Raw genomic sequence first — 14,505 nt, 5'->3', positions numbered from 1 at the left:
AGAAACCCCATCTCTACTAAAAATACAAAATTAGCCAGGCGTGGTGGTGCATGCCTATAGTCCCAGCTACTTGGAAGGCTGAGGCAGGAGAATCACTTGAACCCAGGAGACGGAGGCTGTGGTGAGCTGAGATCGTGCCATTGCACTCCAGCCTAGGCAACAAGAGCGAAACTCCATCTCAAAAAAAAAAAAAAGAGGCAGAGAGAGAATTCAAATCCAGCTCTCAGCTCCAAAGCCTAAACTTTGCACCATCATATGCTATGTAGCTTAGTTTCTATCAGCTCCAAAAAAAAAAGTTTTCCTCGCTTTGTCACCCAGGCTGGAGTGCAGTGGCACAATCTTGGCTCACTGCAACCTTCACCTCCCAGGTTCAAACAATTCTCATGCCTCACCCTCCCAAGTAGCTGAGATTACAGACATGCACTACAATACCTGGCTACTACTTTTTCCTTTTTTGTATTTTAGTAGAGACAGAGTTTCCTCATGCTGGTCTCGAATTCCCAGCCTCAAGCAATCTGCCTGCCTCGGCCTCCCAAAGTGCTGGGATTACAGGCATAAGCCACTGTGCCCAGCCTCCTATGCTTTTTTTGACCCTAAGTTTCGTAATATTGAAGTGTGGTTTTCTTTAATAAGTTCCAAGTGGGGAAGTAGATCAAATTTCTATCAAATAAATGTAATACCAGGACTGTCTTTCCCCAGAGAAGACCCAGCAAAACCAGTGTCAGGGACAGAAAACAGCACATCTATCTGGACTTGCCCAAGGGGCTTCAGAACCCTACCACCCCGAATTTATAAAGCGTCTAATTATTGTACCTCTGGCTGGAGGCTCCACTCATTTTTTCTAATAGGCATTGAAGCCATGACATTATTTTTTCTCTCAGACAAAAGTTTTAAGAAATGGGCAAAGTGGCAAAGAATTCCCTATGGCAAGACTCTCAGCATTGCTAAAAACTGTCCATCTTTCCTTTATTGTTGCTGGCTTATTGAGGGTCACTGGGAACACTAACCAAAGCTCTCGCTTTGATGGCTGGTTAACCATTAAAGCGCCTCAAGAAGACACCGAAACATGGTTGTTTGTGAAGTCTCCCACAGAAAGAAAGGAAGGAAGAGAAGCAAGTCTAAGTCCTATGGGCCTCGAAACAAATCACTGTCTTACATCACCATGAGGGGGGCAGTTTCCAAATATGACCTACAATTCTTTGGCACTGCCCCAGTATCAACAAGAATTAGAATCCAGGTGGACTCACGTCTGCTTAGACCAACAGATTCTAACAGAAGTGCTGCTCTGCTTCCAAGGCTCAGTCAGAAAAAGCTATGAAGCGTCCACCTGGCCATCTTGGGACATTCACTCCGGAAGGAGCCAGAAACCAAAAGAAAGCGAAAGTCCCATACTAGAAAGGTCTGCACGTAGGCACTCTGGTTGCAACTCCAGCTGAGCTCCCAGCACAAGCTTTCAGAGCCAGCATCCTCTGTCAGACACTAGAGTAGACCATCTCCGACGTCCACCAGGCCCTCAAACGACTATAACCCAGGCTGACATCTGACTGCACACAACTCCTCAAGCAAGGACCGCCCAGCTAAGCCCTCTCAAAACCTCTCCAAATTCCTAATCCACAAATCATAGGCAAAATAAAACAGTTGTTTTAAGCTATTAAGGCTTGGGATAATTTCTTAGGCAGAAACAGTAACCAGAACAATGAAGAACACCACCACCCCCATTTCGTTTCTTCTTCCAATAAAGCCAAAAATCAAGTAAGAGAACATTAAATCTGTGGGCTTCAAATCCAGGAAGACCAAGCGGAATGCTTTTGCATGCTGGAAACAAAAGGGCGTGGTGAATGAAGACAACCGAACCCCATTCATCATGCTTTGGTTGAGTTTAATGCCAAACAATAAAAGATTTATATTAAGAAGACTGCGCTGCAGTTATAATAAACAGCGGATATTCCTCTCATTGTCTCCCTGATAGCAGTTTCTTTCTGTCAGAGCAAACATTAATATCTCTTAGATAATCCAGCAAAACACAGCAAAGGGAAAAAAATCAGGCAAGAATAGAACAAAATTTTTTCCATCTTCCTTTAAGGAAATGAAAGGGGCTGACTTGCTGAGCTCTCTAAGAGCTGCTTTGCAAATTCTGCGATACTCTTGGTTAAAATGCACTACAAAAAGCAGTACAGTCTTTAATGATGGAAACATCTACGTGGCAATCGGCAGATTAAGTAACTCTCAAAGAGAAGGGCTAGGCAAAGATACCTGGGCTGCCTGCCAAAAGATGAGGTTCAATAGATGTTTAATTCATCCAGCCAGAACACACACCCCACTATATTAAAGTCCCTACAACAAATGCTGACAAAGAAAAATAACAGCTCAAAATTAAAAGGCTACAGTCCACAGGGACCCGATCTCTATTGACTTGGGGATTTGAAGATTCTTATCAACCACAGGGATAGCAATGAATCCATCAACCCCCATAGCCGGTCTTCTTTTGAGATGACACCTCAGAGTCAGAGGATGGGCACTTTGAATACAGCTGGGGATACAGTCACATGATTTGTAGGAAAGTCAGCGTCAACTGCAACAACAAGCGCTTCTGACCCTATCGTGGGTTTTAGCTGAGGGGCCAGGAAAGTTTGTGCATTATCTTGTTGGTCTTTATAGCTTAAAAGGAAGACATGTCTAGTTTTTTTTAAGGCAATACAGTCCATGTCAATATTGGATAGCTATTTCCACACTCTAGCCAATGGCAAGAACATCAATTTGGCCACTAATATCATTTTGCTAATGTGGCTACCGTGAATGAAGTTGTGCAAGAGAACCTACAGGTGCCCATATTTATCCATTTAGAAATGACGCTAACAGTCAAATGCATAGAGTAACTAAGTTTGAATATCGGCATATTCTTAATATTTGGAATGTTTTCCATTATATCTTGACTTTTTTTTGTATTTTCTAAATAAGCACATAAATGAAGGTTTCTTGGCTGTAGAAGATCTAAAGTGCCTTTAATGCACTTTTCATCCTTCCATGAATTATAACTACAGTAGCTTAACAATACACTAATTCATCAAGCAAACCCACGACATCAGGGTTTATCTACAATTAAGGCAGGAACAACCAATCCAAAGTTTTTCCCATCAGCATTCATAGTTCCTAAAATTCCTTCCAGAGAAATACATTTCTTTGCTTTATAAAGACTTTTTTTTTTTTAACAACAAGCTTCATTCTCCACCCCCATGCCATGAAAATTATAATAGAGGGTCACTGTAAATATTTCAGAAAACACCAAGAAATGAAAACTAAAAATCACCAGCATCTTCAGCAGCTAGCAACAACTGGCAACATCTGAGGTTACACTTTTCTAGAGCCAGGCTTCACAAACACCGCAGTGATGGATCCTCCCCCAACCGTACATCAAGACTTCTGTAGAATAAAAACAAACTAGGAAAGCAAAATGCCCCTGGGATGTCACAACGACATCAAATTGCCAAAAAAAAAAAAATTCTAAAGCCTTACTCTCAATTTCTGTGTTTACTTCACCATAATTGGTAACAAGCAGTTCATATTCTTTGGCCCACATAAGAATAACTATGTTGGCTGGGTGCGGTGGCTCACGTCTGTAATCTCAGCACCTTGGGAGGCCGAGGCAGGCGGATCATTTGAGGTCAGGAGTTCAAGCCCAGCTTGACCTATATAGTGAAATCCCGTCTCTATTAAAATACAAAAATTATCCGGCCAAGGTGGGCAGACACCTGTGATCCCAGCTCCTCGGGAGGCTGAGGCTGAGGCAGGAGAATCGCTTGAAACCAGGAAGCGGAGGCTGCAGTGAGCCGAGATCGCGTCACTGCACTCCACCTTAGTGACAGGGCAAGACTCCCTCTCAAAAAAAAAAAAAAAAAAAGAATAACTACATTAGGCCTGTCTTCTCATATGCATATATTCATTTACTATATATATAGTTTTATATATGCTCTCTCTATAGTTTTATATATATTTTACATATAGCTTAATTTTTTTCCCACTAAATAGACCATGGCCACTTTTCTATATCCACACATCTTTTTTTAAAGTGAAAGGCCACTCTTAAAATGCTAATGCCCACAAGCAAGGCAGAATCTTATATGCTAATGAGGCAACATCTGCATAAATGGACAGGTTCTGGGGAGGGAAAGGAGAACACGTCAGCCTGTCCAAAAACAGACAGGGCGGCCAGGTGTGAAGGCTCATGCCTGTAATCCCAACACTTTGAGAAGCTGAGGCAGGAGGACTGCTTGAGCCTAGGAGTTCAAGACCAGCCTGGGCAACATAGGGAGACCCTCCCCATCTCTATAAAAATAAAAATTAGCCAGGCATGGTGGTGCACTCCTGTAGTCCCAGCTACTTTGGAAACTGAGGTGGGAGGATCGCTTGAGCCCAGGAGTTCGAGGCTGCTTGAGCTATGATTGTGCCACTGCACCCCAGCCTGGACAACAGAGACCAACACTGTCTAAGGAAAAAAACAGAAACAAAGCGGGAGGCAGGGTGCAGTAGCTCACGCCGATAATCCCAGCACTTTGGGAGGCCGAGGTGGGAGGATCACTTGAGGTCAGGAGTTGACCAGCCTGGCCAATGTGGTAAAACCCCATCTCTACCAAAAACGCAAAAATTAGCCAGGCATGGTGGCACATGCCTGTAATCCCAGCTACTCGGGAGGCTGAGGCACAAGAATCGCTTGAACCTGGGAGGCAGTGGTTGCAGTGAGCCGAGATCACACCACTGCACTCCAGTTTTTGAGACTCTGTCTCAAAAAATAAATAAATAAAGCAGGGCTCACTCAGGGGAACTAATTCCCACATCACAGCAGACAGGCCACAGCACAATGCCCTGCCAGTGACTGCAAAGTCCATCCCACTGTACGGCCTATAGGAGCCCTCCTTCTGGCCCTTTTCCCAGTGCCAGTCTGACAAAGAAAGGTCATGGCAGGACCTGGGTAAGAGAACCACAGAGCAACTGCCAGGCCCCATGGCCAGTTTGGCCCCAGTGGACATCTCATTGGAACCTTCTCTGTTTGCAGCACCCAGTGGGTCTCAGTCCTCCCTGCCAGTCAAGCACACAGGGGGCCCTCTTGTCCACTCAGGACGGGCAACTTTCAAAGCACTCCCTCACACAGCATCCCTTACCATCCTCCAGCCCACCTGGGGATGTAGGCAAGAATCACAGCCCCCAGATTCAAAGATGAGGAAACTGAGGCTTCCACATGCCAGGTATCCCTAGAAGTCAGCAGACCTCTGATTTCAACCTACATCACCTGATGTCAAGACAGCTTCTTCCCTCCACCTGCCCTTCCCCATGGCTTTGGGTTTTGGTTATTTCACAGCAAAAACTGAGACATGATCCCATTTTAAAGAAGAAATTGAGGCACAGAGATTACATAATCTGCCAGAGGTCCCACAGTTAAAAAGAGGGAAGCCAGGATTCAGTGCCAAGCAGTCTCTGGTTCCAGAGGCCAAGCTTTGCCAGCTGTCCTATAGCTAAGTCACTCTACAAAATCTTTCCCCACTCACCTGCTTCCCCAAAGGAAAATAAGCAGAATAGGGGGCCACTGAAGCCCAAGACTTAAAGCACCACCCCTCTGATGGCCAAACTTCAAGTCAGAGCTGTCGGGGCAGCGCAGCAGCCCTGGCCCAGGCTACCTTGAAGACGCACAGAAAGACCTCACACGTGTTTTTTCTTTACAATCAGTCAATCACCAAAGGTCCTGTTAACACTCCACCTCTTCCTGCCCCAACCTTCCTCAGGCCGCAGGTGATGTCTGTAACGTCAGCTCTCTGCCTCCTCCACTTTAAGGCTGCTCTGGATTTTATATTCAGACTATTTGGGATCTGCAGACCTCAACTCTGATGCCCTCTACTTCAACAAAGCTTTGTGTGGCCTCCCAAATGTCCCTGAATGACTCTACCAGGCCCTCCCTCCCTCTGCTACAATTGCTTGCGTAGATTCAGGAGACAGCAAGCTCCATGAGGCAGGGACGTGCCTGATTATTTGTTGACCACCCTGGTCCCCAGCGTCCCACACAATATTTGCTGCAGGAAGGCCTCCAAGCCAATGATTACTTCAACCAGATCTCACCTGTGTACAAGGTCCGGGCTGCACGGGCTCTGCCAGCCCAGACCGGGCAGCCTGCCACCAGGCCTGGAATCTGATGCAGCTTCAAGAAATAGTTACTTCTCCCTCCCCCAGTCCATCTATTGCTTCAAACATTCCCTAGCAGTTTCTTCAAAGCACAGCTGAGTCTTACAGGACCTAGTCCTGAGTGCATTCCCCCCACACATGTCCTGAAGGAGAATGTACTGGGACATAACACTGTCCTGTGATAGAGGAATTTTTCTCCTGATTTGTGCTAATAATTCATGAGAGAGGGGCCAGGTGGCTTCCATTTCACCCCCACCTCCAAGCAAGTATCTAAGCTCAAAACAGAGTTTTTTGTTCTACCATTGCTCCTTGGGTCAAAAAAAAAAAGTTTTAGGTTTTGTTCATAAGAGAAAATATTTGCTGATTTTTGGAGGGAGGAAAGGCAGAGATGATGGGTACTAGCTAAAGCGTGTTTGAGGAACACAGATCCTCAGAAACAAATCTTATTTTTTTTCTGAGATGGAATTTTGCTCTTGTTGCCCGGGCTGGAGTGCAATGGTGCAATCTTGGCTCACCACAACCTCCACTTCCCAGGTTCAAGTGATTCTCCTGCCTCAGCCTCGAGAGTAGCTGGGATTACAGGCATGCGCCACCACGCCTGGCTAATTATGTATTTTTAGTAGAGACGGGGTTTCTCCATGTTGGTGAGGCTGGTCTCAAACTCCCGACCACAAGTGATCCGCCCACCTGGGCCTCCCAAAGTGCTGGAATTACAAGCATGAGCCACTGCATCCGGCCAACAAATGATTTTTCAATCTACCCTACAAGTATAAGCAGAAACTATTCCTATCTAAGCTGAGCAGGGAGGAAAAGAACATAAGCATTTACCATTCACTGCTTTTGCTCCCAGGGGGTGGGGGAATGCTGGGAGCTAGAAAAGTCAGCTTTGGATTACTGGGAGCCAGAAGAGCTGTTCACGGTAACCAGGCTCTGCTGTACCCTGCCCCGGCCCCCACCCCCACCCTGACCTCCTCCCAGGTCCACTTCACAGCCCTGGAACAGCTCTTTTCAGGGCAAGCACAGGAAATGATGAAAACACTGCATATTGTGCTTAAAACCACATATATATGGGCATGAAATATTACAAATCTTTATTCTGATTAGACTTAGAAATTCTGTGTGGCATCTGTTTTAACAAACATTTGAAAAGAGATAGATCTATATAATATGCATTTTTAAATTACATCAGCATATGAGGTTTTATTACCTCACCTGGCAGGGCTGTCACACACCTGAATGACCCATTTATCTCTGACTCATCGCCTCCTCTTCCATCCATTGCTCAGCCATGCCTGGCAAAAGGCCCCCTCGCTGGTCCTCAGCTAGGCCAGGCCACTCCCACCTTAGCACTGATGCGCCCTCCAGCTGGAATGTTCTTCCCCCACAGGGCCTGAGGCTTGCTCACTCTCTCCAGACAATACTGCATTCCTCTCCCTCCCCTCCCCCTAAACTCCCACAAGCTGAGTCCCCTTCCAGCTGTTCTCCTCCTTCACACACATCAGATAACCTACTCTGTATTTTAACTCTGCTGCATTTTCCACCCCCTCTACAATGTAAGCCTCAGAAAAGCAGGGACTTCTGTCCATTATCTTCACTGCTCTGACCCCATCACCTATAGTAGGTACTCAATAAATACTTAGTGAATTTAAAAGCTGGCCACGCATGGTGGCCCACACCTGTAATCTCAGCATTTTGGGAGGCCGAAGGAGGCAGATAGCTTTGTGCTCAGGAGTTTAAAACCAGCCTGGCCAACACTGTAAAACCATCTCTACTAAACATACAAAAATTAGCCAGGTGTGATGGTGTGCACCCTTGGTCTCAGCTACTTGGGAAGCTGAAGCTAGAGAATTGCTTGAACCCAGGAGGCAGAGGCTGCGGTGAGCTGAGTTTGTGCCACGTCACTGCATTCCAGCCTGGGCAACAGAGGGAGACCCTGTCTCATTAATAAATAAATAAATAGGCCGGTCGTGGTGGCTCACACCTGTAATCCCAGCACTTTGGAAGGCCGAGGTCGGTGGATCACAAGGTCAGGTGTTGGAGACCAGCCTAACCAACATGGTGAAACCCCATCTCTAAAAAATAAATAAAATTTTAAAATAAAATTAAAAAAAATAATTTAAAAAAACTGATCAATGGATCTGTGGGAAAATGTTTATTTTCCTAACTTAGAACATCAGGCTTATATCCAGGGCCTCTCTGGTTAAAAGTTTCCTCCTTTAACAACTTGAAAAGGTTGGCTTTCACTGATATAAATCAGAGTGCAAAGGGGACCCAGCACTGTTCAAATAAGGTCAGAAGCAAACCCAGGTTGCAGGAAGAGACAGACATCCAACTGACACGGCAGATGGCTGGCATCCAGAGGCCCTTTTCCAACCTGGAATTTAAACGGCCAACACAGGAAATGGGATGTTAAAAGTGAGCATCTACAGAAAAACCTTCAGGAAAAAATAAAGGGAAAAAAAAAAAGTGAGCCTCAGGAGCAACACCTCAGTATACAGCTACCCACGGACGACCGCGCTGCAGCGTGTGAGCACATCGGCAGCTACTACAAGCCTGGCCGCCAATGCAGCTTCATCAGACAAAAATCACGAGAGGTGCTGAACACCCCAGATCATAATCAGCAGGCAAAGGGAAAGGAAATGGGACAGCAAAATACCTTCCCCGGGGGCCCTGAAAGTAGACTATTATTTGCCAATTCCATACTTGTGAATTCGTCCACTCACCAAAATGTGTACAAAGCTCCAAAATCAATAAGCGCAGCCCTTTCAGGTCCCTTTACCGACCTACGCTGAGCAGTGAAAATTTCCCAGCTGAGGCTGCACGGAGTGATGCCCTGCCCTCCTCCTTGCTGTGCTCATCCTATTAACAAGTGTCCTTTTCATCGTCCACTTAGTGTCACGTCTTTCACACTTTGATGCTTTCTTTGGTGATTTTGCTGTTAAACATGGCCCATAAGGGTAGTGCTAAAGTGATATCTAGCTAGTGTTTCAGAGCACAAGCAGGCTGTGATGTGGCTTACCGAGAAAATACATGTTAGGTAAGTGGCCCTGAGCTGAATACAAATGAATCAATAATATATAGTAAATAAAGTGTCTTTTAATGGAAACTGAAAAGATTACTATTGATCAGTTGATGAAAATTATGTGACCACAGGCTTGCTAGGAGCCCTGCATTTTCCCTACAACAATGGTTCCGTATGCACTAATTCAGTGTGCACAACTTTATGGAATACAAGTACCACAAAAACAAGACTTAGCTGGCCAGGTGTGGTGGCTTACACCTGTAATCCCAGCACTTTGGGAGGCCGAGGTGGGCAGATGGTGAGGTCAGGAGTTCAAGACCAGCTTGGCCAACATGGTGAAACCCCATCTCTACTAAAAATACAAAAATTAGCCGGGCATGGTGGTATATGCCTGTAATCCCAGCTACTTGGGAGGCTGAGGCAGAAGAATTGCTTGAACCCAGGAGGCAGACGTTGCATTAAGCTGAGATCGTGCCACTGCACTCCAGCCTGGGCAACAGAGTGAGACTCTGTCTCAGACACACACACAAAAAAAAACTCGACTATATATTAAAATGGCTCACTTTCCTGCCCCCATGCCTGGGCATACTCCCCTTCACCACCCCAGTGGCTCACTCCACCTGTTCCTCTGCAAACAGAGGCTCTCCTGCAGGCATCTGCTCAGGCGTCCTCCAGCAGCACCCCTCCAGTGTCTCTGTCACATTTCTTATTGTAGTTATTACTACCTAGTAATTACTATTCCCTCTCTGGCCCTCACCCCAACCAAAAATGTCAACTCCTAGAGGGCAAGGCCTTTGTCTTGTTCACCCACATAACTGCAGCGGCCAACAGTGTCTGACAAGCAGTTGGTGCCCAGCAGGAAGGGTGCCATCCCACCTGACTCCTTTGTGACAGCACCTATTCAACCTGTGCCAACCAGTGCTACATGTAGCTACTCACATTTGAAACATGTCTAGTCTCAACTCAAAAGTGTCCTAGGTGTAAAATATGCCAGAGATCTTAAAGACTTAATGCAAAAATATATGTAAAATATCTATAGTTTTTTAATAGCAAGTCCATGTTGAAATTGTACTGTCTCGGATATTTCGGGTTAAACAAAATAAATTCATTTCAGCTGTTTCTTTTTCCTTTTTAATGTGTCTACTAGGGAGTTTTTCATTGCTTATGTAGCCCGTATTATATTTCTATGAGTCAGTCTGGGTTGTAATACCGTGAAAAGGCCAGGCAGCAACCTGGCCCAGCCCTGGCCACCCCCTCATGCCCTCCAGTTCGCCTCTCACACAGTCCAAATGCTCTCCAGAGTCAGGCAGGAAGCACCTGTCTGGTGGCTTCCTGTGACACACAAATACCTAAGAGTATTCCAAAATGGGATTCAGAAGTCAGGGCTAAAAAGAGTTTAACAGATTAACCAATTTCACCCCAGGAAGGTAAGCACTCTGGAGGCTGAGACATGCATGGACCATCTTGTTCATTACCCAAAACAGTGACCGGCACATAGTAGGGGAGCAATTAGAACCAATCAATGCTTTGAGGGAAAAAAAAAAAAAAAGACTTTCCAGGCTGGGTATGGCAACTCCTGCCCATAATCCCAGCACTTTGGGAGGCCAAGGTGGGAGGATCACTTTGAGGCCAGGAGTTCAAGAGCAGCCTGGTCAATACAACATGACCCCATCTTTACAAAAAAGTTTAAACATATGAAATATTAGCTGGGTATGGTGTCATGCACCTGTAGTCTCAACTGCTGGGGAGGATGATGCAGGATTGCTTGAACCCAGGAGTTTGAGGTTGCAGTGAGCTGTGATTGCACCCCAGCACTGGGGATAACAGAACAGAGAAACCAGAAGAGATCTAGAAAATGCCTGGAGGGAGGCATGGCTGGAGGATGGGCGCCCTGGCTCTGATGCATCATAGAACCATGAGATGCTGAGCCTCTGAGTCCTCATCTGGAAAGCAAATAGTCCCTACCCTCCTTGTTCTCCAGGCCAGAACATTCTACGATGACAGTGGTTTAATACAGTGGCAACTGGGCTCTTGAAAGGTGGCTATTGTGACTGAGGAACTGAATTTTTAGTCTTACTTCATTTTAATTGACTTCATTAACCAGACGTGGTGGCGCACACCTGTAGTCCTAGCCACTTGGGAAGCTGAGGAATGAGAATCACCTGAGCCCAGGAGGTGGCGGCTGCAGTGAGCAGACATCGCACAGCTGCACCACAGCCTAGACAACAGAGCAAGACTCTGAAACAAAAAAAAATTTTTTTGAATTAAATTCAAATAGCCACGCGTTGCACATGGCTACCATATAGGACAGCACAGCTCTAGGCTGGTGTGACAGGATGGAATGGGATAAAGTGTATAAAAAACACTCTATAAATGCTAAAGCCCTACAGGAATGATAGGGGTTTTGTTGTTTAATGCATTAGAAATCTGAGATTCCAAGAGGTTCCAGTTACCCACATCACAAAGAGACTCAATTCATAAGTGAAAGAAACGTAAATAAACACAGATTTTACTTTACTTGGGAAGGATAGCCCGTGCTCCTGTACACCTACGACGGAAATGGAGGTGGTTAGCGATAACCCTTTACACAGCTCAGAGCAACAGGCTTTTTAATCCACATTGCTACATCCTGATTTGGTAACTCCAGGGGCTACGCATGCAGCAGAATCAAGGCTGCCAGTGAATCCCGGCAGATGATATTCCTGTCTCCTTCACCCTCACTCTTAGGGACCACGTGCTTCAAGTCCCTTCTACTGACTTTTGCTGTTTCTCCTGCTACAGAAACAGACCTTGCCAACAGCTCCCTGCACTGGGACACTGCGTTGGGAGTCCCTTCGGAGCTCTGACAGTCACTCACAGTCTCCCAAATATATACAGTGTTCAAATTTGCTGATGGGTGGTAAAAAACAACCACTACTGGGAAGGGGTGGGGAACCAATGGGAGGCTGTGAGGAATGGGAACTTGTTTACACTCTGGTTGGAAAATGTACATGAAACCCAAATCGAGTTTTAGTTTCCAAAGATTTTTCCCAGCAGGAAAGCCCTTCCCAGTCTAAACAGCTTTTCGTTACCATTATAATTATATTCTATGCACAAGCAGACAATAAAGCAAGGAGCGAGGCCGGGCGCGGTGGCTCAAGCCTGTAATCCCAGCACTTTGGGAGGCCGAGGCGGGTGGATCACGGGGTCAAGAGATCGAGACCATCTTGGTCAACATGGTGAAACCCGTCTCTACTAAAAATACAAAAATTAGCTAGGCATGGTGGCGCGTGCCTGTAATCCCAGCTACTCGGGAGGCTGAGGCAGAAGAATTGCTTGAACCCAGGAGGCGGAGGTTGCGGTGAGCCGAGATCGCGCCATTGCACATTGCACTCCAGCCTGGGTAACAAGAGCGAAACTCCGTCTCAAAAAAAAAAAAAAAAAGAAAAGAAAAGAGCAGAAGGGGGAGTTCTGCTAGGACTAGGACAGGAAAGACAAGAAATGGTCTAAGTCAGAGGAAACAACGCAACACTTTCCAGGACAAAGGGTAGGAACCGCCCAGAACATTTAAGAGATCCTGTGAGCTCATTCATTATTCTCCATTAAAGAGTTCGGCTAATTTTCCCCTCTGTCCTTGCAGTCACATTAAAACTCGGGGCTTAAGCATTGTGTAATGCTCTGCACAGACTCATTTTAGGCCCCATGGAGCTTCTATAATGAAAAACAACATGTGAAATCAGATCCACATGCGTTCCACCCACAGGTTGAGCTCAGTGGTGTATTTTATTCTGTCAGACGGGGAGCTGTCACTCAACTTGCAAGCAGGGGAGTCCAGCAATAACCCTCCAGTTAGAACACGAAATTAACCAGCTTTGTGCCGGTGTGACACCACTTCACCAAGAACAGGAACTCAGCTCTCTGTACCTCAAGTTCAGTCTCCCGTCTGTTGATATCATCTGTGGACTGATTTAACTTCTCCAGTTCTCCCTGGTGAAGAAAAGAGGGAGAAAAAAAGACTTAAGGGAGCCGTCTTTTGTTTCCAATATAACTCGGTCCATAACCTGAAAAATTACCCCAGCCCAATCTGCAGGACAAAGGAAGAACCAGTACTAATTCTTAAGGCAAACAGCTGAAGCCTGGCTAGAAAAGCAAATGAACGTCAGCATTTCTGAAACCATTTTCTTGATGGTGTCCCTTTTGACAACGTCTTAAGGGGCATTTGGAATGTGTCTGAGGTCAAATATTCCAGGTATGTGCCTTCAAGTAAACCCCACCTGTTACAAATGGTTTAATGGCCTAATCAAAACAGTACCATCTGCCTTGAGCAAGAACTTTGCTTAGAAAACAATAAAAGACAATAAGCAAGGCCAAGCCAAAAATATAAACCCAGTGAAATCAAGGGCAGAATTCTGGTATTAACTCATTAGAATTATTTTTCTGTAAAGGGTAAAAATCTTTTCACACTGCCAATTATTCAACCTACTTAGCTGGCTGTTTTAAACTAGCCTTAATTCCGTTCCTTTAAATAAACATTTACAAACTGACGTTTTGTAAAAAATATCCAACATGAACTTAATTCATCTTTACTATGCAAACAAAGGATCTTGCTAACATAATTCCACACCAATAACATACGATTTATTCCAAACCTGTTATTTTAATTAATAGCATTCCTAATGCAAGAATTTTTTTCCCACCTGATCTTTATGTTGCTAACCTGACAATTCATTTAAACCCCAACCACTGAGTTAAGTGAGCTTTTAAATTGATCTGTGCACTAAAAAGCAATTAAGGATCCAGAAATTACAGAGCATTTTTAAAATCAATTTTTAAAAAATGATTTATTGAAAGCGTTGGAAAAAACGGGCCTTGGAAAGAGATTTGCTCTGCTTTTTGCTTAGGGGTGAAGAGGTTAAACTGTCACTCCTAGATCTCGGCTTGGAAATTGTGTTTTAATCATCTCTCCTGGAAACGGAGGCACAGAAAGCCAGCCCAATCCCCTCGCCGCCTCCACGCATCAGCTTTGCGCAGCAGTTGTCCCTGATTTCTGTTCATGCCCAACCTCACAACAAGGGAAAGCAGGGTGTTAAGCAATTTCAGGCCAGACAGAACGTTGCACCGGTGGTGACAATAAGCCGCTCAGTTCGCTAACAATGAATCAGAGAAGGAAAACGGCTCAGGCCGAGCACCTCCGCAGGTGAGGACGCTGCACCGGGGCACTGGGGCCAGCCCACGCTGCAGGGGCGGGCAACGCCCACCCGCCCACGGTGCCCGGCGCCCACGCGGGCGACCCCTCCTCACAGAGCCTGGAGGCCGTGCCATCCCCGGGGCGCCGC

At 45.7% G+C, this 14,505-nt stretch overlaps 1 protein-coding gene across 1 annotated transcript in view; it reads right to left on the bottom strand.

Moving 5' to 3' along the window:
- The window catches only part of SH3BP5 (SH3 domain binding protein 5), a 77,698-nt gene that overhangs the window by 62,699 nt on the left and 494 nt on the right, over nucleotides 1-14,505 (bottom strand). The window contains exon 2 of the mRNA XM_012466793.3: nucleotides 13,094-13,156. Coding sequence (XP_012322216.3) covers nucleotides 13,094-13,156 — 63 coding nt within the window. The remainder of the gene's footprint in view (nucleotides 1-13,093; nucleotides 13,157-14,505) is intronic.

Source organism: Aotus nancymaae, unplaced genomic scaffold, assembly GCF_030222135.1.
Source record: "Aotus nancymaae isolate 86718 unplaced genomic scaffold, 86718_ANA_hifiasm-v0.15.2.pri h1tg000019l, whole genome shotgun sequence".
In the NCBI taxonomy this organism is placed as follows: Eukaryota; Metazoa; Chordata; class Mammalia; order Primates; family Aotidae; genus Aotus; species Aotus nancymaae.
This window is presented reverse-complemented; position numbering and strand designations above follow the sequence as displayed.